The 27,738-nt window shown below is 37.5% G+C and overlaps 2 protein-coding genes across 7 annotated transcripts in view; one reads left to right on the top strand and one right to left on the bottom strand.

The window, feature by feature from the left end:
• ATP6V1A (ATPase H+ transporting V1 subunit A) overlaps positions 1 to 16,827 on the bottom strand; it is a 61,131-nt gene extending 44,304 nt beyond the window's left edge. The window contains exons 1-2 of one of the 5 annotated variants that reach the window (XM_004761426.3): positions 16,571 to 16,827; positions 16,169 to 16,216 (exon numbers count right to left, since the gene is read on the bottom strand). The gene's annotated coding sequence lies outside the window, so the exon portion shown is untranslated. The other 4 variants (XM_013060916.2, XM_013060914.2, XM_004761423.3 and 1 more) reach the window with 4 other exon arrangements.
• Positions 16,828 to 17,411: 584 nt separating this feature from the next.
• Positions 17,412 to 27,738, top strand: part of NAA50 (N-alpha-acetyltransferase 50, NatE catalytic subunit) — a 37,605-nt gene continuing 27,278 nt past the window's right edge. The window contains exon 1 of one of the 2 annotated variants that reach the window (XM_004761428.3): positions 17,412 to 17,734. In XM_004761428.3, the coding sequence (XP_004761485.1) occupies positions 17,727 to 17,734 (8 nt within the window). In that variant the 5' untranslated portion in view covers positions 17,412 to 17,726. The remainder of the gene's footprint in view (positions 17,735 to 27,738) is intronic. The other variant, XM_004761427.3, reaches the window with a different exon arrangement.

Below are 27,738 nucleotides of genomic sequence, written 5' to 3'. Positions count from 1 at the left end.
ATCTGACGGACAGGGGGGCGGTTTAGGGAAGGGTGGAGGGAGAGAACTCCTCACAGAGCATAGCATGTAGCCGGACGCAGGGCTTGACCCCACCATCCTGAGACCACGACCTGAGCCAGAATCAACAGTTGGATGCTTAACCAAATGAGACACCCAAGTATCACCTAAAACTAAAATTCTCAAAGAACAGTGCAAATGCCATATTTTATTAGTGCCTAGCTTTATAATACAAACCTAACCAATTTATTATAATAGGAAGGAAGGAGGGAAAGAAAGAAGGAAGGAGGGAAGTAAGGAGAAAGGAAGGAAGGATGGACAGACAGTCAATGAAGTACAAAATGAATGGGCATATCTAAGTGGAAAATAAATATCTTTGGAGCAAATAAGAATATTAATGAAAACGGACCGAATTCTGTTACTGGTTTTGCTTCTGGTTTTTTGTTTTTTTTTTTAAGATTTTATTTATTTGAGAGAGAGAGAGAGAGCATGTAAGGGGTGAGGGGTGGAGGGAGAAGCCGGCTCCCTGATGAGCAGAGGGCCTGATGTGGGACTCGATCCTGGGACTCCAAGATCATGACCTGAGCCGAAGGCAGTTGCCACCCAGGTGCCCTCTGTTACTGTTAATAACAGGGAACAGTAGTGGAAACTTGCTGGTTAATAGACTGTCATAAATTTGGAACAATGAAGCTACATAAATAGTACCCAAGCGAGAAATTCCTCTTATTTTTCTTACTTCTTGGATAAAACTTAAACTGGAGTGTAAAAAAGTTCTAGTGAAGCTAATATTACTATCCCATTAGACTTTTTGTGACTTTTTAGAACATTTTCTCGATTTCAGGTTGAAAAAAATTGTATCCCTGAAGAAAGTCTCTTGATTAATTTCCTAACTTACCTATGATGTAAAAAGCCAAGAGAGCCAAATGATATAAATAATAAAGAAAAAAAGCATGTATTACATAATTTTTAAAGTTTATTTTCAAAAGCAATATGCTTACAATTTTAAAAATACTCAAAAGTCTCATCACTTAAATGTTGACCTATTTCCTCACAATTTTTGACATTCTTGTAATCAATACTGTAATATATTCTCACCTATTGTGAGAATTCTCACATGAGTATTATCTTAAACTGTGTAGTATTTGATTAAAGGAATGCCATAGCTTACCTAACAATTCTCCTTGCTGGGTAATGAGACAGCTTCCCACTTTTTGATTTTTATTTTTTACACTTTGCTAGTGTATTTTTATTTATTTTAACTTACTAACTAGGGGAGCCAAGGTAAGGCAACAAACTAAGGATCCATAAGGATACTCTTTATGCTGATGTCTCATAAGAGCAGTTCTTACAAACACACACACACACAAACACACCCCTACCTGGATGTAATACCGTATTTCATCTAATCTAAGATACCATCAACTGTAACATACTCTTCAATTATACTCCAGAAATTTTAGGACATTAATTTCACAGTTGTTAAAATGTCGGGGCGGGGGATGTATTTCTTAGAAATAATAATACACAGTATTAGAACTGAATACAGTATAATATTTATACAGAAGGTCAGACTTGTCAACTGTCATTAGAATCAAGACTAAGAAATAGAAAACAGATTTCTAAACTGCTTAAGATGACTGTCTTTATGTTTCTACAGTTTCAAGAGACCTTCGTATAATCTTGACTCAATTTATGCACATTAAAAAATATTACCTAATATTTTAGATCACTGCAGATTTAAAGTAACAAAATACTAAATTATTAGAGGGCTACACTCCAAGAATAAATAAAGTAGATAATGAAAGAGACTATATGAATTATAGGTAATTCATAAGAATTACCTATAACCATCAAGGAAACCGTTTGATTATAAATTGTACCTCTGGGAATCTATTTAACATGCAGATAAGGATTTATTTACATATGTGTTTAACAATACAAAAATTAAAAACTTGAAAGATCTTTAAGATCTAATAACAAAATGAAGTATTAATTTATTTGAAATCCTACAGTCTTCCCCTAACCCTCAGGGTATTTAATAATAATAATGAAATTTCTTGTGTTAAACAGCCTGCAAGTCCAAGTTCACAGTACCAAGCACTGTCCTCAGCAAATTCTCTTCTTAGAGGACCCTTAACCTTCATGGCCTCTGAGCACCGCAAAAGTTGTGTAGCTTTTGTACAGGTTGTTTCAGGTAAACTGCAGCTGAAGTGACCATGCCAATTAAAAAAAATGTCAGCGGTCATTATCCCCTTTAAAAGTAATCAACCTAGAAATTTTTCAACCACTGCTCAAAACACTAAGAAACTTCTCCTGAAAACTGCCCATGATTACTATGTCACTCTTTTCAACTGTTAATTAAGGAGAAACTTTCTGGAATGTTTTCCCAGTAAACATATCCCAAACAGCCAATCTGGCCAAATACAAGTAATACACATATCTGAGAACAATGTACATAGGAGAGTCAGCACCAACAGTGTTGCAGTGAAAATGCTATTACACTTGTATTATAAAGTGTTATTTATGTATTCAAATGATCTGTCTTGTCACTTATTTCATGGATGGAATAGAAGAGATAAAAGGTTTATAAAGTGTACAAAGACACATTAGCCTAATGTTAAAAGAAACATCACCATAAACAGGTTCTCCTTTAACTCAGGAATTCATCAAATCTCTGCAATGAAAATATGACCTAAAGGACAAAGTGTGCACAGAGGTGGGAAAGAATGGTGCCTAGTATAGGTGAGAAAACATTTCACAACATGGACTTAAAGGTATGACTTTAGTCAAAAGTTCACCAACATTTCCAATTCAGAGGGCAAGAAGTTGCATTTCTAATGGTTTGCCGAGTAGTCCATGATTAATAACAACCAGGGTTTATTTATTTAACTAAAGTAGCTGTGGGGAGAGAAGGATTTAATTACAGATAGAGGTTTTCAATAGTATGATGTGCTAAGGAATTTACTTCCAGTTCCTCTGGGTATGTGTTCAGTCTTCAATATTGCTCCTTTGTCATACTTGCTACTACTGTAAGTAAAAATCTGTGAACAGAGTTGTTCAATGTCTGTCTCCACTGCCAGACTGCAAATGTTAGGGAAACAGGGGCTAGACCTGTCTCATTCGCTGAGTACCCCAATTACATAGTAAAGCACCCTGACACACAGTAGACAATTACTAAATAGTGAATACTGGCAAAGGTTATGTGGGAAATAAGCATGCTCATTCACTGAGTGAAAACTGATACAACTCTGAAGTGCACTAAATACACATCTTGACCTAATGCCTAATGGCCAAGATAAAAATAAAAATAAAAATAAAAATAAAAATAAAAATAAAAAACAACAGTATTTAGGTGAGGCCAAAGGAAAACCAAATACCATCATCATAGAATGATCTTCTAATATAAAACCTTTTGTTAGAAACTGAAAATCCTGAAATCTTAATGGTTATTTTGCCTATTATGAATGTCAAAAAAACAAATCATTCTACAAAGAATACATAAAATATTGTTCTGCCTGGTATGATGATTTTAAATTCTACAAACATTTATATAGCTCAATATGGCTATATAAACAGATATAAGTGGACAACTGACTTGACAAAAGTGCAAAGGCAATTCAGTGGAGAAAGTCTTTTAATAAGTGGTAGAACAAGTCTATATGCAAATACAAAAAAAAGGTACTTCAATCCATACCCTATAGCATATACAAAAATAAACTAAAAATGAATGGTAGACCTAAATGTAAAACCTAAAAACCATAAACTTCCTTTGTGATCTTGGACTAGGTAGATTTATTAGATAAAATACTCAAAACACAATCCATAAAAGAACAACTGATATATTATACTTCATGAAAATCACAAGCTTTTGCTCTTCAAAATACTGTTAGAACAAAAAGCCAAGTTCCAGACTGGGCAAAAATATTTGCAAAGCGTAAATGTAATAAAGGACATATCTAGAATATACTTTAAAGTTCCCAAAACTGGGTATAAAAAAACACAGTTAATATGACAAGCAAAGTATTTGAAAAATATTTCAGGGGCGCCTGGGTGGCTTAGTGCGTTAAAGCCGCTGCCTTTGGCTCAGGTCAAGGTCTCAGGGTCCTGGGATCGAGTCCCACATCAGGCTCTCTGCTCGGCAGGCAGCCTGCTTCCCCTCTCTCTCTCTCTGCCTACCTGTGATCTCTGTCTGTCAAATAAATAAATAAAATCTTAAAAAAAAAAACTTAAAAAAAAAAAGAAAAATATTTCACTAAGGAAAATATATGGATGGTAAATAACTACATGAAAGATGCTTAACATCATTAAGAGGCACATTAAAAGCAAAATAAAATGCTACTCCATACCTAATAGAATAGCTAAAATTTAAAAAAAAATAGAAAATGTTGGTAAGGATATAGAACTAGAACTATCATAAACTGGTGGCAGGAATGTAAAATGATACAAGCATTTTAGAAAACAACTTGGCAGTTTCTGAAAAAGCTAAACATACACCTACATAGGATCCAGCCATACTCCTTGGTATTTATCCTTAAGAAATGAAAGCTTATGGGACACCTGGCTGGCTCAGTCGGTAAAGCATGACTTGTGATCTTGCGGTTTTTAGTTTGAGCCCCACACTGGGTATAGAGATTACTTAAAAATAAGATTAAAAAAAAAACAACAACAATTTAAAAAAGAAATGAAAGCTTATGTGCAAAGACGTTCATATGGATGTTTATAGCAGCTTTATTTATAACAGCCAAAAGGTGGAAAGACAACCCTAATATCTATCAATGGATAAACAGATAAACAAATCTTGGTATAGTTATACAATGAAATAATACTCAGCAATGAAAAAAATGAAACACTGAAATGCTTAACAACCTGGAAGGATTCCAAATAATTATGCTAACTAAAAGGCAGACACAGAAAAAGAAAAAAAAAGGTTCTATTTAATTAAATTCTAGAAAACGCTAACTAACCTACAATGACAGAAAAAAGATCAATGGTTGCTTAGAAATGCGTAGTGGGGAGATACAGAAGTAAGGGATTACAAGGAAGAATGAGAAAAAACCTTTTGGAGGTAATGACATGTTCACTATATTGCTTGCAGTGATGGTTTCACAGGTGTATACATGTATCAAAACATCAAACACTTTAAATATGTGCAAGTATGTCAATTATACCTCAGTAAAACTATTTTTTCCAAAAGCACAAAGCACTAGCAATATGACTTCTACAGGTTATAAACATTTACACAGTATATACTACATTCATTTTGTCAATTAATAGTTGTAAAAGAAAACGTGGCTTATGAAACTCAGAAGAGAATCTTAACCTCAGGAGCATCACAGGAGGAATTGGCAAAAACAGCCTAAAAGGTTTTTGTCTGTTTAGAATGAATTTATGTGGCTCCCGATAAGGCTGTATGAGTATACTTCAATATCCTCAAATTCAGCAAATCCTGGGAATACTTAACAGCTCAGGAGTACCAAACTCAGATATGCCTTTAAAGTACTTAATTATCTATGTTTTCAGAACAGGACTTAATGGCAATATCTTGGATGAGGATTTCGGAAAAATCTTAACCTTATCTCAAATGAATTTCTGAAATATGAGGTATAGAAAGGTTTGTCTTCCAAGTCACAGGCAAAGCTCTGATATTTTGGACATCAAAGTTGCTATGGTTCAATGACTCATTTAGAGGATAAAAGTAGAGGAAGAGTTATTGTCTATTGTTTTATACTGCTCTAGTTAGAAGTAGAAATAGTTCACAATAAAGAATTGATAGTCTGTTTATCTCTGCCTCATTACAGGTATTTCCCCCACCCTCCCTATCCAACAATATCTTCGGGTGAGGATGAGATCATATTTAAAACACACACCCATGGCAGAACAATAGCAAGTACTGTAAATCTGCATTCAAGTACTGTAGGCACATTTGAGCACTGTAGGTACACTAAGTTGGGACCTGAGCAGATTCTGTATTTTAAGTGTCTGTTTAGGATCACATTAAAGAATTTGGTGTCAATCAGCCTGCTTTTTTGAATTAAAGATAATTTTTTGCCTTTCTTGAAACAAATGAGACAGAGGACACTGAGCAGAAGTATATTTGAAACAATTTGCGGATGCTATTACTCAGCTGAATAAAACCCCCCACTGCCCAATTCTGTGCTACCTAAGACCAGGACTTACAGGTAATCGAAAACCCATTTTTCACAAGAAAATACATAATTATTTGTACATTTAGCTATGTACAAATGGTCTTATTAATTGGCAATCTGATTTCCTATTTATTTATTTGAAAGCACTTACATAATTGTTTTGGTACATACATTTCAATGCATAAATCACATAAGCAATACTTCAAATCATAATGAGAATACTTACCATTATTTGAAAGTACCAAAAAGTCCAAATGTTCTACTTTGTTCTTATACTGACATTGTTACACCAAGTAGATATGATAGCTAGCCTATGTGATCACAAGATGGTAGATCACTCATAATTCAGGGATGCTAGAAATGTTCAAGGCATTTCACTACTCAGGTTCCCAAAGACTCAAGCTAAATGATTTGGCAGATTTCAGCATGAGATTGAGGACAAATCTGTACTTTTGTGCATTGCTAAATTCTAGAGTGATTTAGCCATTTCCACCAAATGTCAAAAGGTACAGATCCTTTGATCCAGTTCTTCTATTTCCAGGAATTTCCTTAATGTGTACAAAATGTCCTGTTATCAAAATATAATAGTCTGTTTCTTATATCAAAAGTTTGAAAATGTCCATTACTATGGAGACTAGTTAAATAACTTGTCATAGTATAAGCAGCTGTAATACTCAGCAGTATTAAGATAAACTCTGCAAAGAGATGCCCTGGATTCAAATCCTGAGTTGTATTATGAGCTGTGTGACACTGCTGGACATTTAACCACCCCATGCCCAATTTGCTTCATTTATTAAATGGGGATAAATACAGCACCTATTTCATAAGGTGTCTGTGAGGCTTCCATGAATGAATACAACTAAAACATTACAAAAAAGTGCCTGGATCAGTAGTGAACACTCAATAAATGTTACATATGATGATGATGACACATTAGTACAACTGAATACTAGACTATTATTTAAAAGAATGATGTCGCCTCAACTGTACAAATGTAAAAGGATCTCCAAGATAACATTGCTAAGTGAAAAATGTAATGTCCAGAACAATGTGAAAAGGTACTACCTTTGAGGTGGGGGGGGGGGAAGGATTGGGAGAGGAGAAAACACACACCTATAAGTACATAATTTTTACTGTATTTGTACATGTATTATCCATTCAACCTGATTAAAAATATTACTGAATGATTCAGCAAGTGCTAAAACGATTAAGCCAAGTAATAAAATTACTGTATATACCTAACTGAACAAAGAGCATAGTAACTAAACAATAATGACAAATATTTATATAGATCTTATTATGTGTCAATAGATTTAATCACTTTCCTTATATAATTCATTTAATCCTCACAACACTTACTTTTACTATCTGTATTTTAAAGCTGAGAAAAATGCAGACAGATAAAAACAACTTCCTCCCAAGTCACATTGCTACGAAGTAGTAGAGCCAGGATGTGACCCAGTCGGTTGGTGCTCATACCCTTAACCTCCTTGCTATGTTGCCTCTCAACGCTACTTGAAAATTATTGGCTATTTACATATATCCCAATTGTTTTCAAAAAGAAATCTGTATGTGTTGCAATAAAGAACATATATACCATCAAGTTAGTAATACTGGTAATGAAAAGAGGAAAACAAAAAAGATGAACATGAGAAACAAATACAGATGTTTACAGATGTTTTAAACATGCAACAAATCCAACTCTAAAGCATCTGCCATTTTTTTTTTAAAGATTTGTGTGTGTGTGTGTGTGTGTGTGTGTGTGTGTCAGGAAGAGAGCACAAGCAAGGGGAACAGAAGAGGGAGAGGCTGAGGCAGATTCCCCACTGAGAAGGGAGCCTGATGTGGAGTTTGATCCCTGGACCCTGGGATCATGACCTGAGCTGAAGGCAGATGCTTAATCAACTGAGCCACCCAGGTACCCTGCCATTTTCTATTAGAGCCTTGAACGATGTATTAACTTCAGCCTCTTATAAGGACTGAAGTAAAGTATTAAATAATTGTCAATACTTTTAATTTTGCCTCTTTAAAGACATTCTTATTTGAGGGGCACCTGGCCTGGCTCAGTGGGTACAGCATTTAACTCTTAATCTCAGAGTTACGAGTTCAAGCCCACATTGGACATACAGCTTACTTAAAAAAAAGAAAGAAAGGAAAAAAGACATTCTTACTTAAAGCTTTCCTAAGGAGAGTTACTCATTGTATCTGTTTTTTTTTTAATTATTAACTAAAACCCAAATGTAGACTTTTCCTTATTCTGATTTTGTCATGTGATTAAGTCAGGGGATACACCCCATATTTGTGCAATATTCTCTATCTCCCAGGCATAAAGAGTTTCTGGAAAACTTAATATCGACACCAAAAATAAAAGGTACATTTGCAACCCAATCTGGTAATGCCTAGCATTTCCCTGCATGTTTTTTTTTTTTTTAAGATTTTATTTATTTATTTGACACAGAGAGAGAGATCACTAGTAAGCAGAGAAGCAGGCAGAGAGAGAGGGGGAAGCAGGCTCCCTGACGAGCAAAAAGCCCGATGTGGGTCTTGATCCTGGGACCCTGAGATCATGACCTGAGCTGAAGGCAGAGGCTTAACCCACTGAGCCACCCAGGTGCCCCTAAGTCCTATTTTTTAATAACTTCAAAAATATTCCAGGACATGCCTGTGCCATGATTTATATAATGGTACTCCTGACAGACATTCCCTGTGTTCCCAGGTTTTTGCTACTATAAAACATTGCTGCAATCAACATTCACATAAATGCTTGACTGTCTTTCTTTTTTCTTTTTTAAAAGATTGTATTTATTTGAGAGAGAGAGTGAGAGAGCACATGAGCAGGAGGAAGGGCAGAGGAAGAGGGAGAAGCAGGCTCCCCATTGAGCAGTGAGCCTGACAAAGGGCTCAACTCCAGGAACCCAAGATCATGACCTGAGCCCAAGGCTGACACTTAACTGACTGATCCATTCAGGCACCTGTCTTCATTTCTAAGAAAAAGTTGCCACGGAGTGGGACTGCTGGATGGAAGAATATATATTTTCAGTATTAACAGATACTAATTTTACTAAAAACACTGTTAACAATCCACATCTCCACTAGCATCCTGTGAGCAAGTCTTCTACCTCAGATCCCTACTAGCAGTAGGTTTACCACTTAATTTTGCCGGTCAGAAAAGACTATTTCATTGTCAGCATATCGATTGCTAGTGAAGTTTTATGTCTTTTTTTCACATTTGTTGAATAGATTTCTACCAAGTTCTGGTCACATGTTTATCTATGTTTCTATTGTATGGACTTTTACTTAATATGTAATAGTTCTTACAAATGTTAACTCTTTAACTGTTATACATACTTCAAACACTTTTTTTCGAATTTGCTTTTTGTTGTTTATCTTTGCCATTGAAAGTTACTACGTCTAGAATGTATGTACAATGAAAATTCAGGGGATTAATATTTTAAATATTTTATTGTTTACATTTAAGCTTTTAATCCCTCTGAAATTATTTTGTGCCTGTGCTGCAAAGCAACAGCTCCACTTTATTTTCCTCTAGGCAGACAAGTTGTGTCAGTTACTTTTACTATATATGTGCCATTTTCTCCCACTGGATTGAAACAGAGCTTTGTCATGTATTAAAATTCCCTTATATGCAGGAATTTACTTCGGCTTTTAAAATTTTGCTGTGCTTATATATGCCTAAAAATATATCTGCACTGATAAAATTAAGTAATTTATTTAGTTATCTGGATAAACTGAAACATTTTCACTTAAGATATTCAGATAATTAAGATGAAATCCTTATTTAAATGCCTTAATTCTCCATATCAAATTTTTAAAAAATTTGCTGCCCAAAGCAATGACTATTGATTGTAGAAATTCACATGCACAAAAGGAAGAGTAATAAATTCTAAATCTTTCTTTAATCTCCTAGTCTAGAGATAATAACTTATTTTGATGCATTTCCTTCCAATTTTCCAATCTGTATATATAATCACCACTACATAGTTTTTATCATGCTCTTCCTTCAATTTTACAAATATTTTCCAAATTAATTAGTCTTCTCCATTCTACTTTTAAATAAACACTCCTTTTTTAAAAACTAAAGAAATAACTAAAACAAAATATGAAGTCTGGTGGTTTTTCATTGCTCAAACACATCTAGAGCTCTTCTGTATCATACCAAGCATTATCCATTTTATTTTCAACAAAGTATGCTTAACTGCTTTTCAGAAAAGAAACAAAACATGACATGTTATAGGTATAATTTTAAAAAAGATTTATCACCAAAAGAACAAGTTTTTATAGAGAGCATTAAGAGTCGAAACTGAAAATTTTTTGATACCATAAAAGTAGCCAGGTTAATCTGAAAATACCTATGAATACCAATTTTTATTTTTTAATTTTTTAAATAAAATTTTAAAATAAATTTTATTTATTTATTTGACAGAGAGAGACAGAGAGAGAGGGAACATGAGCAGGGGAAGTGGAGAGAGAGAAGTAGGCTTCCTGCTGAGCAGGGAGCTCTATTTGGGGCTCAATCCCAGGACCCTGGGATCATGACCTAAGCCGAAGGCAGACAGATGCTTAACAACTGTGCAGCTCAGGTACCCTGAATACTAATTTTTAAGAAAGTCTAATTATGGTTATAAAATTTATTAAACAGAGCTAACAACAAACAAATATAAAGGGGAGTTTTAAATAAGTTAGTCATAGATAATTTTATCACAGTAGTTAGCTAATTTTAAAAGTAGCTTTGATAGTTTCAAGTAAAAAGAAGAACCTATACTGGGAATATATACACCCATTCCAGCTCTCTTTATAAACACATACTCAAAAAATGTATTTACTATATATACAATATGTATATACTATATGCATAAAAGAAAACACTTATAGGAACCAGAGTCACTTTCATTTCACAATAGGAAAAAAAAAAGAATTTTACAACTTTTAAAGTCTCTACAGAAGGAAATTAAAGAAATTAAATGGAAAACACTTACCACAATTTATTTCACCAAAATATAGAGATTAACATTAAATTCAATAATCTCTAGATAAAATTTTTCCTTAGAACAAATGAGTAATAAATTTTTCAGGATTAAGGTGAAACATAAACTCATGATAACTATTTTTCAATTATTATCTAATTTACTGGTATTTTTCCAGTATAAAACCATTAATCTTTGTGAATCATGAATTTAGAAGAATTTTTTTACTCTAGTTCATGTCCCTGTTATATTCTCTACATACCCCTACTTCATCTGAGGACAAAAATGAAATATAAAGACATGTAAAATAAAAGGTAAAATTTTTAAACATAAGCATAAATTCAAAAGTCCCTTCTCTATAGCGCTGTACAATTTTAATGTATTTCTATAATGCAGTGTAGAGATAAAAATTTAGGAAAAGAAGAAATACCTCCTTAAATTGATTCCACATATTAATAATCATGAGCTTTGGAAAATCTATATAAAAACATGAAGTCACTGAAGTTGCCAAAATAATGGGACTCATGTTGATATTTCTCAGTTTCTATTGATAAATCCGTTTTAGAATCTTTGCTGTAAATACATTTTTCTAGTCCTCTATTTTTTGGTAATAGCCTCATTTCAAATTATATTCATTTCTCTTCATCCCAAACTTGCTCAATTTTAAAGGATGCCTTAAGTGTCCTTTAAAAATTCAGTATATAGAAGGCGCCTGCGTAGCTCCATTGGTTAAGTGGCTGCCTTTAGCTCAGGTCATGATCCCAGGACACTGGGATGGAGCCCCACATTCCCCTCCCTGCTCAGCGAGGTGCCTGCTTTTGCCCCTCCTCCCTGCTCATGCCTGCTCATGTGCACGTACCGGCAGTGCTTTCTGTCTTAAATAAATAACATCTTAAAAAAAAAAAAGTTCAGTATATAAAACCAAACCAGGTAAGAGTACAGTTAACAAAAATTTACAAAGCATGTACTAGGCTCCCTGTATTCATGATCTAATTCAATAGCACCTATGGGATAAACTTAAATATGAGAAAATTTAAGCTTAGATTAAATAAATTGTCCAAGATCATACAGCCTAAATAAGTGGTAGGGCCAGAACCTGAACCCAGGTCGGTATGACTGGGAAGTCTACATTCATGAAGTCTACACTATCTTGCTTTACATTTAAATACCAGTTAGTTTTTGGGATGCCTGGGTGGCTCAGTCGTTGAGTACTTGCCTTCAGCTCAGGTCATGATCCCAGGGTCCTGGGATCCAGTCCCACATCAGGCTTCCTGCTCAGCAGGAAGCCTTCTTCTCCCCCTATTCCACTCCCCCTGTTTGTGTTCCCTCTCTGTCTCTCTCACTCTCTGTCAAATAAACAAATAAAATCTTAAAATAAAATAAATACCACTTAGTTTTTAAAATACTTTCATATAAAGGCAACCCTCCTACGCTGTTAGTGGGAATGCAAACTGGTGCAACCACTCTGGAAAACAGCATGGAGGTTCCTCAAAAAGTTGAAAATAGAGCTACCCTACGACCCAGCAATTGAGAATCTGGGTATTTACCCTAAAGATACAAACATAGTGATCCAAAGGGGCACGTGCACTTGAATGTTTATAGCAGCAATGTCCACAACAGCCAAACTATGGAAAGAACCTAGATGTCCATCAACAGATGAATGGATAAAGAGATGGTGTATATATACACAATGGAATACTATGCAGCAGAATATGAAATCTTGTCATTTGCAATGACGTGGATTGAACTAGATATGCTTAGCATATAGTATTATGTACTATAGTATTATGCTTAGTATTATGCTTAGCAAAATAAATCAATCAGAGAAAGACAACTATCATATGATATCCCTGATATGAGGAAGTGGAGATGTGACATAGGGGTTCTGGAGGGTAGGAAAAGAATAAATGAAACAAGATGGGATCGGGAGGGAGACAAACCATAAGAGATTCTTAAACTCACAAAACAAACTGAGGGTTGCTGGGGGAGGGGGTTAGGGAGAAGGTGGTGGGTTATGGACATTGGGGAGGGTATGTGCTATGGTGAGTGCTATGAAGTGTGTAAACCTGGTGATTCACAGACCTGTACCCCTGCGGCTAATAAGACATTATATATTTACAAAAAAATAAAAAAATATATTAAAAAAATACTGTCATATAGATTATGTAGGGTTTCTCTCACTTGAACTCACAATACCCTCAAGAGGAGGTATTAAATTAGTATCAAATCCTAAGCCTCCACTCTCAACTTTACTTTAAAAAGCATATAACTAAAGTGGGAAGGTTAAACGATCATCCCCTGATTTTCACTCTAGTGCTGTATCACTTGTAGCCTATACAGAGCCACATTTTTAAGGACAGCTCACTCTTCTTCCCTTCCATACATGGACAATAACCATACCTACTAGTAAACATATATGCTGTGAAAATACGTTGATCACAGCATTAATAAAATCTGTGTTTCTGTCTATTCTTCTGACCATGATTTGGATGGTTATTATTACCAAATTATATCTGAAAACTAATACTTAGTATACAACCATAGAAGGACCTATAATTTTTAAGAGATTTAAAACTAGCTTAACCTTCCTGTCAAACATTCATTCAGTAAATAAGTAAAATTTACTAAAGACTCATCAGGTACTTCAGCATCCTGGTTCTGAAGACACAATAGTAGAGTCACTATCCTTGAACTCCTAGGAGCTTTATGGTTTACTAAGGAACAGCCCAACCAACAGTAATCAAATACAATGTGCTAGAAGTGAAAACAGAAGAACAGAAAACAGTGTAAGTGCTGTAGGACTGAGGGGCTAGTTCTGCCAATAGGGGGACAAAGCATTCTTGGTGGTGCTGATAATCTACAAAGGCAGAGAAATATTAAGACCTCAGACACTGCCTACAAGCAATGTCAGGGATTTTAATACAAAAACTCCTGTGGATCATTTACTGTTGGGACGATAGCACAATTCCCTAATGAAGTTAAGGTTTCTCCTTGTAATACTCATAAAACTGGTAAAAAAGCTAGCTTCAGGGGTGACTGGATGGCTCAGGTGGTTAAGCACTGGACCCTTGATTTTGCCTGGGGTCATGATCTCAGGGTTGTGGTATCAAGCCCCAAGCCTCCCACCCTGCGCTCAAGGGTAGAGTCTGCTTAGCCCTCTCCCTCTGCTCCTACCCTAGCTCTCTCTAAAATAAATAAATGAAGTCTTAATTTAAAAAAAAAAAAAGAAAGTTAGTTTCAGAAATGGCTTCCTAGCTTCAAATCATTTGTTTGTGTATGAATTACACATAATGTTAAAGCTCTTTTTCACACTCAACTTTAATAGCAATTTAGTCACCAATTCCTGCAGCTAATCTCATTAGTGGTCTAAACTACTGCTTTCAGAGTTCCCTAAAATTGGGGAAATTATGAAGTAAAACTGCAGACTCATTCACAACCTCTTTCATACTGACATTTTCCCCTCTAGTACTTAATGCTCTTTAGCTGGTTTTTCTCTTTCCTGCTTTGGTCTCACCCAGACAGGACTGGTTTGGACTTCCAGAGCTTTTAAAAAAATGAGGCTTATTTGCTGGAATGTCACCTGGCCAATGAAGCAACACTGCTTATGTTTTTCTCTCCTCTAGAGATTAGAGAGCCTCACTCTGGAGCAAACTGATGGATGAAACTGTATTTATTTTTGGTAGCATACGTGGCTACCTAAACATACCAGTAGACAGGACAACAGCACAAAATGCTAAAACTGTAAATTCAGGATAGAGGTCTTGTTTATTACTGAGGGAAAGCAAGGCCATTTTTAAAGTTATGGTTTTTTGGCAAGGAGCATCAATCGGTGGGTTATTCTATTTTGAACTTACTATAAAAAATGTTTTGTTAAATTAATATCACACTAGCATTTTAACCTTTTGTTCCCCTTAACAGAATCAGTTTATTGTAGAGAATTTGGATGATACAGAAAACCAAAAACAAATCAATCACATCCACTACTCAAAGATAAAGAATTCCATCTTCCTCACTTCTCAGCCCACTAACGATTATTTTATTACATTGGCTAGGAAACTACAAGGTATAGCAGAGAACATGACTTTTCAAATTTTAAAAAAGTTTAATTTAAATTTTAAAAATCAAATTTGTAACTTCTGTAAGGCCTTTCAATTTAAAAGAAGCAGGGGACTTTCTGAGTTTGCAGTATAAATAAAAGAGTTTAACCCCAAACTGGAAAACACTCTTCCCTAAATTAAAGCACATTGTTTAGGGTCAAAACATTGGTTATACATTACATATGACGTGGGTACTGAGTACACTGGGTTGGGCAAGAACCTAAGCAAAATAATTTCTGTATTTTCACAAAACACTATTCACCAGAATCTGAAGTAGTCACTTGGAGTTACACAAATAGGGAAGGCTAAGAAGGAATTAAGTGTTACTTAATATAAATTTACCCACTGGTCAAGAAATTGATTGGGAAGCGCGATTAGGTAGGATTTCAGATAGAAAGGACGAAAGAGAATGTCAAAGGCAGAAAATATAAAGTAAGTGATATCTTGACTTAACCTTCTTACGTCTAAGTTTAAGGTCAAATACATTTGGTTTCATTATATTTCCAGCCCAATCAGTTTCTGAAGAATTACTTCCCTGTCGGGGAAACCCAGTCAGTTTTCCATAAGCTAGTCTGGGTCTCCTGCAGAGCACGAAACCGCAACACCATCATCTTTCAACGCCTCCCCATTCAATTGAGACTGGCGCATTACCAACACCTCTTGTTTTGAAGCTAGTACATCTTTATTCTTTCAAATGTTTTCTCCCTTCCTGCATCATAAAATCAGAGAAAGGTAAAAGGCCTGCTTTTACCCTTCCAAGGCCAACCAAATTATGTGAATACCCACAGAACGTCTCATACAGGGCTGTCAGATTAAAAACTCCGAATTATTGAGAAAGCACATTCGGAGCAAGCTTTACAGTGACTCCGCAGTGAGGCCACATCAGTGACATTCTCTCCCAAGCCCGTCTCACCGGAGACGCCTCTGCCTCCAGGGTTTTTCCTACCTCCCAGCTTCCCAGCTCAAGGCTGAAGATAAAGACGGAGCAGGGCCTCTGCAAAAGAATGGGTTTTGGGGAATAAGACCCGGAGACTACTGCGGACCCCGAGAAAGGGCTGAACCAAACCCATTATCCGAAGCCCCAAAGACTCCGAATAGGGAGCCATAATGGCCGCACTCACCCCCAACCCCGGGAAAGGTGGACGTCTCACCCCTAAGTGGCGGGGGCAACCACAGGGGGGGAAGCGAGGGTCAGGAAAACTGGAGAAAAGAGCTCTTAGCCAGTGCAGGATGACAGCGAGGAGAAAGCCCCGGACAACGGAGGCTGGCCGTTCACACTTGCTCTTCTCTTCCTCTTCCCACCCCTTCTCCTCTTCCCACCAGTCGCCGGTTACCGGTCGCCGCTCACCTGCCGGGGCGCGAGGTGCAGAAACAGTACCGATCACGGACCAGAGGCTCTGTCACTGCGGGCGGGGAAGTCTTCAGCTGCAGAGGGGGGCGGGCCCAGATATTCACGTGACCTCGAGCTCCGCCCTGCCGCCCCCAGGCGGGCGTGCTGCATTTCGGGGACCTGTATTTTTTGCGAATCGTTTGACCATTTATTTTCTTGCGATAAAACCAGAGAAAAAAACAAAAAATTTCCCAAAGACTGTGTCGTAAAGTGTAATGTAGAGGGCGTGCGTGAAATGGGTTAAAGTGCATTGCTAAGGAAGTGACGTTTACGCTATGATCTAGGGACCGGAAATGGCGACGGCATTCTGTACCACAGTGGCCCGCCGCTGAAATCCCAGGTTTAAACCCAGGCAATCACGTGACCTCAAAACTTGGCTCGTGCTGGACGGAAGCCAAGTTATCCGGCCGATTGTTAATTACGTTAGTCTTCAAAACATCTCATTTGTTTGGGTCTTCCACAGATTTCTTTTACATTTAGAAGAACCATTATAAAATCCTATTAGGAGACAGCGTTTGAAGGTCATTCCGGAGACTACCAACTGGAAGAACAGGACTGGGCCGGGGAAGATAGATCTTGCTAAAATTGGAGAAGAGAGGGAGGGGTGGAAAAATCCGGATTTTACCGCCAGGGCCTACCGGGCAAGCCCCACGAGTAATGTCGCAAGGGATGGGAGGAGAAAGATGACGCCAGAGGCCACAGCCCAGTAGGAAAATGGAGGTCCTGAAATGGAGGGGGAAGGGTGCGCGGAGGCCAGCAGTGCGGCTGCGCGCAAGGCGGCCGGCGCGCCGGCGCGCAGAGGGGGCGGGGTGAAAGGTCAGAGCGCGGCGGCGGGTCTGGCTGGCGGCGGCGGCGGGCGAGAGTGGATAGCCCGGTGTGCACGTGTGGAGAAGCGGCGGCACAGCGCGGCGGCGGGAGACACCCCCGCCCCCTCCGGAGACGCAGGACTGCGCTTGACTCTCGCGGCCTCCGTCACCCGCTCCGCTCCCTGCCCTAGGCGGGGAGGCCGGCTTGTGGGGGTTGAGTGGCCCGAGCTGAGGGCGCGGAGAGCTCAGGGCGGCGACGACAACGGCGTTGATATCGGTGGTAACAACGGCCTCAGCAGGCGGGGAAGATGAAAGGGTGAGGAAGGGCAGCCGGGCAGGGCCGGGCCGGCGGGGTAGAGGGGCTGCAAAGACGGGGAGAGATTCCGGGCGAAGACCCGACGGAGGGAGATTTCTGGGCTTCTCTCTGCTCAGCGGAGGGGGCGGATGCTTGGCGCGGGGCTGTTGGCGGGCTGAAGGGCCAGCAGAGGCAAGACCCCCGGAACCCAGGATTTCGGCCCGGAGGATGAGTGTGGGTTGAACGGAGACCATCAGCCGAGTAGGGCAACAGGGAAAAGCTCTTGTGAGGCGCCTTGGGCCTCCCACCCGGGGGCGGACGTAGGAGCCACCCCCGGCCCGCCACTCCAAGTGCAGTAGTGTAGTTGTCCTCTTCAGATCCAGGCTCAGCCTTGGGACCCGCGGTCTTTGACACCTTTCAGGCTTACTCACACTTGAGAGCTCTGCAGAACCTTCTGGAGGGAGAAGGAATTGGAATAAAGAGCATGGAGAGGAGTATTAAGAGCTAGTGACTCAACTGGATTTGGGTTGGGTCAGAGCGAGTGGAGGAGGGGGAGAGAGCGTGAGCTCTTGTATTCTTGGGGTGCCAAAATGTTTAAGGAAGTATTGCCGATCAGTAGGTGGAGCTATTGCTACAGTAGTTTGCTGTTGCCCCTATGCTGGGGGGGAGGGACGGTGAGGGGCAGTCCTTGGATACTGCAACGAAGCTTTTCTGAGGTGATTAGCAAAATTAATATCTTCCAGTTTTTCTTTTGAATAAAATTAGGGATTATTTTGGCTCAACTATTTCCATTTGGATATCACTTCACTATTAAATTACATACTATTAAAATATTAACGACATAACACGGTGTTTTAAAATATTTCCTAAATTAGCCGTTTTGGAGCTCTCCTTTTATCAATGTTAGAAGCTTTCTGAGATGCCTGGATTTTTTTTTTGTATTATAGCAAGTCAGTTAATATATGTTGAGTTAGTGAAGTCTTTCAAACTGTTCAGCCTTCTGAGGATGAAATAAAAGTCAGTCTTCGAAAAATCCCATGCTGCGTGAAACAAGGCATGTATATGTATCGGTGTGTATATGTGATTGGGGTCGAAGAGGTCCAAGAAGTCCAAGAAGGGGGTTAATTGACCTTGGGTCTGTACATGGTTCCTTACTCCGATATTGCTTTAAACAATGGAAATTAATTCTAATGTTGAATTGTTTTTCCATTAAACTTCAGAAATGATGAAATTTTCATAGTACCTTCATATTAAACATCAAGTTCTAAAGAGTTCCGATCAGAATACTAATTGGGTATGGAAACTATTTGCAGCGCTTGAATCATGATCTATGAAGTTTGGTTGTTTTATATATGATCCAGTATAATTTAGTGAGGTTTTTCTTCTTTTTTACCCCCTTTCTCTTACTCGTTTTTATTACCTTTTTTTTTTTTTTTTTTGTAACATTTTATTTATTTGACAGAGAGCAGGAGCAGGGGAAAGAGGGAGAAGCAGACTCCCTGTGAAGCAGGGAACCCTAGGGGGCTGAATCCCAGGAGGACCATGACCCCAGAGGAATGCGGACTCTTAACTGACTGAGCACTCTTCGTCTTTTATTCTTATCTTTTTTTCTCAGTACACAATACTTCTCATCTTGTTCTGTTAGAGTACTAAAAATGAGGCTGAATAGTTCCCACAGTTGAGACTGCATGGATTTATAAAGGAAGGTTTCCAAGAGAAGTTCTATTCTGGGTGTTTAGATCCAAAATCTTTGGTCTAGCTCAGTCTTGCTAGGGTGTAATGTTCTTTCTGATGCCTAACTTGGCAATAGAAATGGGGTCAAACAGTGGTATTATTCACAGTCTACCTTCAGTTACCTTGAGTGTTGAAGGCAATTTTTTTTTTTTTTTAACTTAAAAGGGTGATTTATGTATAATAACATGATGGTGGCAAATGCCCAGAAATGAGTAACTGGCCAAATTTAGAGGAAATTTATAGTTACTGAATTTGTACTGCCAGCCAGCAGCTAGCCCTCAAATGAAGAGTCTTTAAGTGTAGTTCCTATCACTATGATTGGAAACTTAAAGTTGTGTTCCTAATGGTAAACTTTTAAGATGATTTCACAGGAATAGTCCCTTTAACTTCCCAGGTGAATAACTACCACGTAAGATGGGACTTAAAAATTTTTTTCATTTCTAAATCTTGTATTTAAGACACAGAAAAAATGAAGACAATAGACATTTAAAAGATTCTAAGCTCCTTTAGTTCGAAGAATTGTATCACCATGCACAATGTAGTTAGTGTTATAGTCCTGACTCTTGGTTTGGAAAGGCCTGTGAAAATGAAACCATGGTCCTGATTATATATTTTTGTAGGAAATTTTATTTGCTAAGAGTTTTATTGTATATTGAGCTAACTGAACTGTAAGTTGAATAGAAATATCTAAAATTGGAAACATGAAGAACTTCTAACTCTAAATCAATCTACTATTTAAATATTTTATGTCATCTGTGTTGCCTATCATTTTCAAACTTTTAAGACTATTTTATCTGATTTTTCTTCATACTTACAGTTTGTTTTTATTAGTAGTAGCAGTAGGACATTCCATTGTATTGGCGTGTATTTTTGCCTTTTCTCCAAAGTAGATAAATTTTCAGTTTTTAATTATTGCATGTATTTATATACATGGTCTAGAAACTTGAGGGTATATTACAAGATGTTATTTCCTTTGTACTGAAGCTGCTTATTTTTATAGACCCAGGGATGTCGGTTGAATTTGTGGATGGCAGGCTGATAATTTTTATCTATTATTACTCTCTAGGGAAGATGATATTCGAGCAAGAAGTCACAGCCATGACTGAGATGGCAATATAACTAGTCAGTATAATAGAAAGTAAAATACTGTATTAGAATCCATTTACCTTTAAATTTTGGCAAAGAGGTATAAATTAGTTCTAATAAAAATGTGTTTGGGGCGCCTGGGTGGCTCAATCTGTTGAGCTTTTGGCTCTGGATCTCAGCTTGGGTCTTGATCTCCTGGTGGGGAGTTTGGCATCATATTGGGATCTACACACTGGGGAGGAGTTTACTTTAAAAAAAAAAAAAGGGACGCCTGGGTGGCTCAGTTGGTTAAGCAGCTACCTTCGGCTCAGGTCATGATCCCAGTGTCCTGGGATTGAGTCCCACATCGGGCTCCTTGCTCGGCAGGGAGCCTGCTTCTCCCTCTGCCTCTGCCTCGGCCTGCCATTCTGTCTGCCTATGCTCACTCTCCCCCTCTCTCTCTCTGATAAATAAATAAAACCTTAAAAAAAAAAAGTGTTTAACAAGGTATGAATACATGCAAAGTAAAGATGGGGAAGTAGGTAAGAATAGTATAATACAGTATATAGAACAGTGTAGTTCTCAAAGTAGCAGATTCTGCTGTCCAAAGAATCTATGTTGAAGTACAGTTAGTTACCTCTGACAGCATATGGACTGGGAAGAATAAAAGAGTTTTCTGAAGTGCTGGAAATATTCTCTATCTTTACTTTGGCTATTGATTGCATAGATACATATGTTAAGTCAATGAGCTGTGAACAAGATTTGTGCTCTTTACCATACAAATTCTATTCTTAAGTAAAACAGATTTGTTTGTTTTTTAAGGTTGTATTGCTGTTTTTTGTAGGGGGACAGGCAGTGAGGCTGAAGGAGAATTCAGGAACTTTTATAAACCTCCAGTTCATACTCTTGCTTCTTCTATGAATCCAATCATTTATGGGATGTGGATTGAGATACTGTATTTTAAAATACTTTGTAATATTCCCTTGCTTTGTCGAGATGAATTAACATAAAATATAACCTACCTGTGCCACAATTTCTTTATAATCAATATAATGGTGTAACCGATATAAGAGAGAAGTGAAAGTAAACTATAATGTTTTTATTTCAATATGTAAGTGATCAGGTACAACTATACCATAGATCATAAGATCTATGTTTGCATCTGTCTGTAAATAAAATCATATGATTTAGAAAGTAGATCTGCCAATACAGATGTGTGCATTGTTGACTAATGCTATGTTGCCATCAGTGTTTGGTGATTTTTTTCCAGTGATTGTGGACAACTGGTGGTAAAGTTTTGAACAAAGAATAATCATGAATTTCAGGGTTGAAAAAGGATTTTTAAAGGTTATCTATACAAAGCATTAGCTTTCAAAGCCAGTGCTTTGCCAGACCAAACTAATACCTATATTAAATTTCACTTTACTTACATTACCATTTTAGCCTGTGGAAATCCTTTTGAATTTTGATTTTCTCTTACACATATTAGGTATGACTTCCAGCTTTATGCCATATGAAAAGATAAATCTTTTCAATTATTTAAATAGTTGTCTTTATTTTTTTTTTTAAAGATTTTATTTATCAGAGAGAGAGAGAGGGAGAGCAAGTGAGCACAGGCAGACAGAATGGCAGGCAGAGGCAGAGGGAGAAGCAGGCTCCCTGCTGAGCAAGGAGCCTGATGTGGGACTCGATCCCCCAAGACCCTGAGACCATGACCTGAGCCGAAGGCAGCTGCTTAACCAACTGAGCCACCCAGATGTCCCGTCTTTATTTTTTTTAAGGACAGCCTACAGAAACCATTAAAGTACCAGTTGTAACCAATAGAAACTTCTTTTCATCACAGAAATGAAAATTGTATGTATTATAGTTTATAAAAACTATATATTTGTCTTATGGCAAATACTGCTTTTTCTTGATTTGATCTCTTCCATTGGTTCCTATATACATTCATTGCCTGACTTATTGGAAGAATGTTAGTCCTGTCCTGTGCAATACAGGAATGGCTAGCTACAGTAAGTAGGCTGTTAAACAGATGAAATGTGGCTTGTGTTATTGAGGAACTGAATTTTAATTACAATTTTATTTTTTATTTTTATTTTTTGAAAGATTTTATTTACTTATTTGACAGAGAGCACAAGCAGGGGGAGTGGGAGAGGGAGAAGCAGGCTCCCCACTGAGCAGGGAACCCTGTGCAGGACTCTGTCCCAGGACCCTGGGATCATGACCTGAGCAGAATGCAGACGCTTAACCAGCTAAACCACCTAGGCGCCATGAATTTAAATTAAAATTTTAGTTTTAAAAACTGATACTCAAAGTCAGTTGTTGGATAATTTTCAAGTATGTTTGGAACAACCTGGATTGGTGAATCTATAGTTTGTGAAATGTAAATATAGATCAAGTGTTTCCAAGGAAAATTAGCATCTGAATTGAGATTTGCTCTGTACTACACACTGGATTTTAAAAAGACTTGGTATGGGGGTGCCTAACTGACTCAGTCACATGTCTGGGTAACTCTTGATCTCGGGGTTGTGAGTTTAGGCCCCATGTTGGATTTAGAGATACCAAAAATAAGCAAATAAACTTTAAAGACTTAGTATGAAAAAAAAATTCTTAAAGAAGTGAAATTAATTTTTATTTTGATTGCATGTTGAAATGATTTCATCTGTTTCTTTTTGCCTTGTTAACGTAGATACTAGAAATTTTTAAATTACATATGTAACTCAAATTGTATTTGTTTTGGATAGTGCTGTGCTAGATCCAAAAAAAAAAAAAAAAATTCGTGTAAAACATGATCTCTTTTTTTAGCATCCAATTTTAGATGGTTGTTTTTTTTTTTTTTTGGTCAGAGAGAGAGCGAGCGAGAGCAAGCACAGGCAGACAGAGTGGAAGGCAGAGTCAGAGGGAGAAGCAGGCTCCCTGCGGAGCAAGGAGCCCAATGTGTGGGACTCGATCCCAGGACGCTGGGATCATGACCTGAGCCGAAGGCAGCTGCTTAACCAACTGAGCCACCCAGGCGTCCCTTACATGGTGTTTCTAAACAGTAAATGTGTAGCTTGTGGGTCAGCAGACAATACAGGGCTGGTCATATACCTCTGTGATGAAGGATTCTGAGGCCACCCTTGGTTTTAGACTAAAATATTATAATCCATTCACCTTGTCTACCATGATGGAGAAGGGGTAATAGGGAGTATGCATTTGCCTTTCCTGAGCTAAGGCCTCTATTCTGCCTGTATCATTGCTGAAGCTGTTCATGGAAAACCTTGTTTTTTAAGTCCAGAGGCTTCTCATAAGTCCTCGATAGTGCTGCAGTGAATGCTTGTTTATAAAAACTACTTGACACATATCCTTATTTCTTTTGGATAATTCCCTAGAAGTGAATTTTTTGGATCAGAAGATACTTGTGTTTTTAAAGCTCTGATATTTGTTGCCACTTGACCTCTAGAAAGATAGTAGCAATTTCATACTGCCACCAGTGTATGAGAGTGCCCTTTTCTTCTCCAAGGGCTATTGGGGGAACAGGAGGGGCACTTGGAAAGACCTTAAGGAAATGAAGGAAGACAATATGGCTGCCATTTCAGCCATTGGTGGTGTAAATTACCTTCTTCTGGGGTGAGTGCCATACATCAAGCATTTGTAAAATGATAGAAATAACAGTTTCTTTACAAGTTGGGTTGGAGGACATATTCACATAATAGCCTAACTCTAGTTTTACTTTGCTAATTAGATGATGAATGGTATTTCTCTCCCCACCTTATTTTGGTTATTGTTATTTTGATTACTTAGTAAATTTGGATATTTCCCACTTCTACTGGCCACTTGCATGTGTTTGGACTTACCTGTTACTTTTGTAACTTAACCAGTTTTTAATTTGGATATTGAATGTTTTGACTTCAAATTGCAAAACAACCAAAGATAATGTTCTTTAGAAAATGAGGTTGAGACTTTCAAATTAGTAAATATTGTCAGAGTGATGATGCCAGTTTAGGATCCAGCTCATGCGAAGCAATTTTTTACGGATGGAACTTGTTATAAACTAAGTTAAGAAAGGAGAATTGTACTTAGGAACATTTTATTTCTCTTTCCAAAAAACTACAGTATATTTAAAGTTATACTTGGATTACATAGTAATCCATATAGATTATTATTCATAGAATAATTCATCTTTTTAAAAAATATATCTTATATGTTTATTAGAGAGCATACACACAAGTTGGGAGAAGGACAGGGCGAGGGAAAGGGACAAGCAGACTCTGCTGAGCATGGAGCCCCACTCAGGGCTCAGTTTCAGGACCCTGAGATCATGGCCCCAACTGAAATCAAGAGTCGCACACTATTTAACAGACTGAGCCACCCAGACTCTCCAGCATAATTTATCTTCTTAAAGGAGACTTATTTTAACACAAAAAACATTGAACTAAAAGCAACCACACTTTGTAGTTCAGTGTGCCAGTAATGATTGTTCGCAGTCACTAATAGTTTTTTTTGATCTCTGGGTCTTGGTTTCTTTGTCCTTAGAAAGAATAGCTTAAATAAGAACAGCCAGAAGTTGAAAATCATGTGCCTGTTTTAATCTGTTGATAATATTTAATCAGTTGGTATTTAATCTGCTGATAGCTTTGATGAGTTCTTAGATTGCCAAACCAAAAAAAAAAGTGATGTCATTAATACCTACCATGACTGCTGTGGTGTGTGTGTTACATGTTTGCCATCCCTTGTTTCTTGTTAGCTTGCTCTTTTTATGATACCAAGAAACAAAACTTTGGAATATTTGAACTGTTCTCTTTCAAGCTGTTTTCTTCATTTTGCTTTTGTGTCTCCCTTTTGAGATTTCCTCTCCCATCCTTCCCCTCTCGTGGCCCTTTTATTTTTTATAGCTACCTACTATATCTCCAGGCAATAAATTCTCTATTAATCTTTACAATAGCTCTAAAAAAGCATCCATAATCTACTAATTTATCTATAGGTTTAGTATCTTTAGTCTTTTAATGAAGCAACATTATAGAGGTGAACCAAGAAGGAAAGAAAGTGATGGGTTTTGGAATTTATTAAGTTTTATATGGCCAAAGAGGTGGGAGAGAGAGAGGCTAGGCCAGTGGCCCCAGCTAGGTGATGAGGGCTTTATATGCAGTGCTATTCAAATTTCTTTTGGTTGGTTATGTGCAACATTAAGCATCAGAGGTAAAGTGATCAGATTTGTGTTTTTAAAAGATGATTCTGACTGCATCATGATGGCTTTGTCTCCTTGGTTCTAGTCTACCCCTTCATTAGGCTATTAGAATTTGTGTTGAAATGATTGTCTGCACAAGAGAAGGGGTATATGAGCAAGTTATGAAGATATTTGAGAAGCAGAATTAACAGATTAAAATGGGATGTAAGAGTACATATAAAACTAAATTTTTATATTGGATGGGTGATGGGACTATTTATTAAAGATTGAGAATAGGGTGTTTTAACTTACTGTGGAGGATGGTGAGTTCATTTTTCAATGTGTTGAATATGAGGTTCCTGTAGAGATAACTAGTAAGCAGTTAGAAAATATATGCTTGGATTCCGAGACTTGGAAGTAAAAGCAACATTTAGGTTGTAGTAAGGGAAAAGCCATAGCTGGGAAGGAGCTCTAATTGAAGATATTGATGACCATGGAACACTTTTTCCTAGAATTATTTTATTATCTTTAGGTTATAACCTTAAGTAGATTATATCTAGTGTGTGTTTAGCACTTCCTGTACCCAAGCAAATAATTGCTGAGATTTTTGCACACTTTATACTCGCACTCATGCATCTTGTAGAGCTAATCCACCCATCATCACTTTCTTAATACCTGCTAAACCTCTAGAACAGTGATAGTCAACCAGGGTTATATCTCCCATCCCTGGATAACTGGTAACGTGTGGAGGCATTTTGGGTTGTCACAGTGGGGTGGGGCATTTTGTGGGTAGAGGCTACAGATTATGCTAAATATCCTACAGTGCTCCAGAATCCCCTTCACAAAGAATTATCCAGCCCAGAATATCAGTAGTACTAGGACTGAGAAACCCTAAAATCTAGATGATATGAGAGAAAGCCCATCAGTTAAATTAAGGACCTAGAGATTCTTGGGCTTACTGGAAGTAGTTCATCAATTCCTTGAAATATTTGAGGTCCTGCTGTAAGTCTTGTAGCTCAGTAAAAGAGGTAAGGTATAAAAATAAATGCTCACAGCAGAGAGCTGCTGTGCCTTCAAAGGGTACAAACAGTGTAATATATAGTTCAGATGATGTGGAAATCTCAGCAGGATGACAGGTTAAGGCCTTATGAGCAATTAGTTTTTAAGCTGTGCTTTGATAAATTTTCAGTGGACTGACTTTTAAGTTAAAGGAATTTACACTTTAGAGGAAATCACTCTTTCGTGTAATGTACTTGAAGGCAAGAGTTTAGAACCAGATTACTGCTAGCTGAGAAAAAATTACCTACCCTAAGCCCCTTAAAATTTTGTATCAGAGAACCATAGGCATACATTGATCCTTACTAAAATACTTTAATCCCCTTTGTCATTAGTACACTTTACATGAATGTTCCTGGTTTGGTATTTTGCTCTCTCAGTAACCTTGAGTAAAGATGACTCTTTTGAAGGGGAGTCCTATGTATGGTTGATATTGCACTATAAAGGAAATTTGTAGGCATAGGCATGGTTCTAGCTTTGTTGATAAATGGCTATATAACCACAGGTACATCTCTCTGGGCTTCAGTTCCATCATCTGTGAAATGAAGAGGAATGGACCCATTGGCTTCAAAGGTCCCTTCCAGATCAAACACTGCACAAGAAGTGACCAAGTAGTTAAAATGGTTAGACTTTAAACCTTCTGTATACAGTCCTTCATTTTCTCTTTTTTTATAGTATAACTTCAGTCAGACTTCATGGAGAAAGACATATTGTGTGTAGTCACACCTCCATCTTGTGGCCCTTCAGAATATTGCTACTAAATTTTGTTTTTATAATTTTGGGCATAATTGACATCACCTTCAATAGCTAAAAACATTTGAGTGGTTATTATCTGATGTTGCTATGTTGAATACTTAACATGCATTACCATTGTAACACAGTGCTTGTTTTAAGCCATAGGTAAAGATTTTCTACCATATTCTAAGCATGAAGATGCTATGGGATTTGACTAACAGATTAATCTTGTGGTGCTGATATAAGTAAATAACTAATGGGCTCTATAAAGTAGGGGGCAGGTAACTTT

The sequence above is a fragment of the Mustela putorius genome, unplaced genomic scaffold, assembly GCF_011764305.1.
Source record: "Mustela putorius furo isolate JIRA1106 unplaced genomic scaffold, ASM1176430v1.1 tig00003834_pilon_pilon_pilon, whole genome shotgun sequence".
NCBI lineage: Eukaryota > Metazoa > Chordata > Mammalia > Carnivora > Mustelidae > Mustela > Mustela putorius.
Note: the sequence above shows the minus strand (reverse complement) of the source record. Positions and strands in the feature narration are given on the sequence as shown.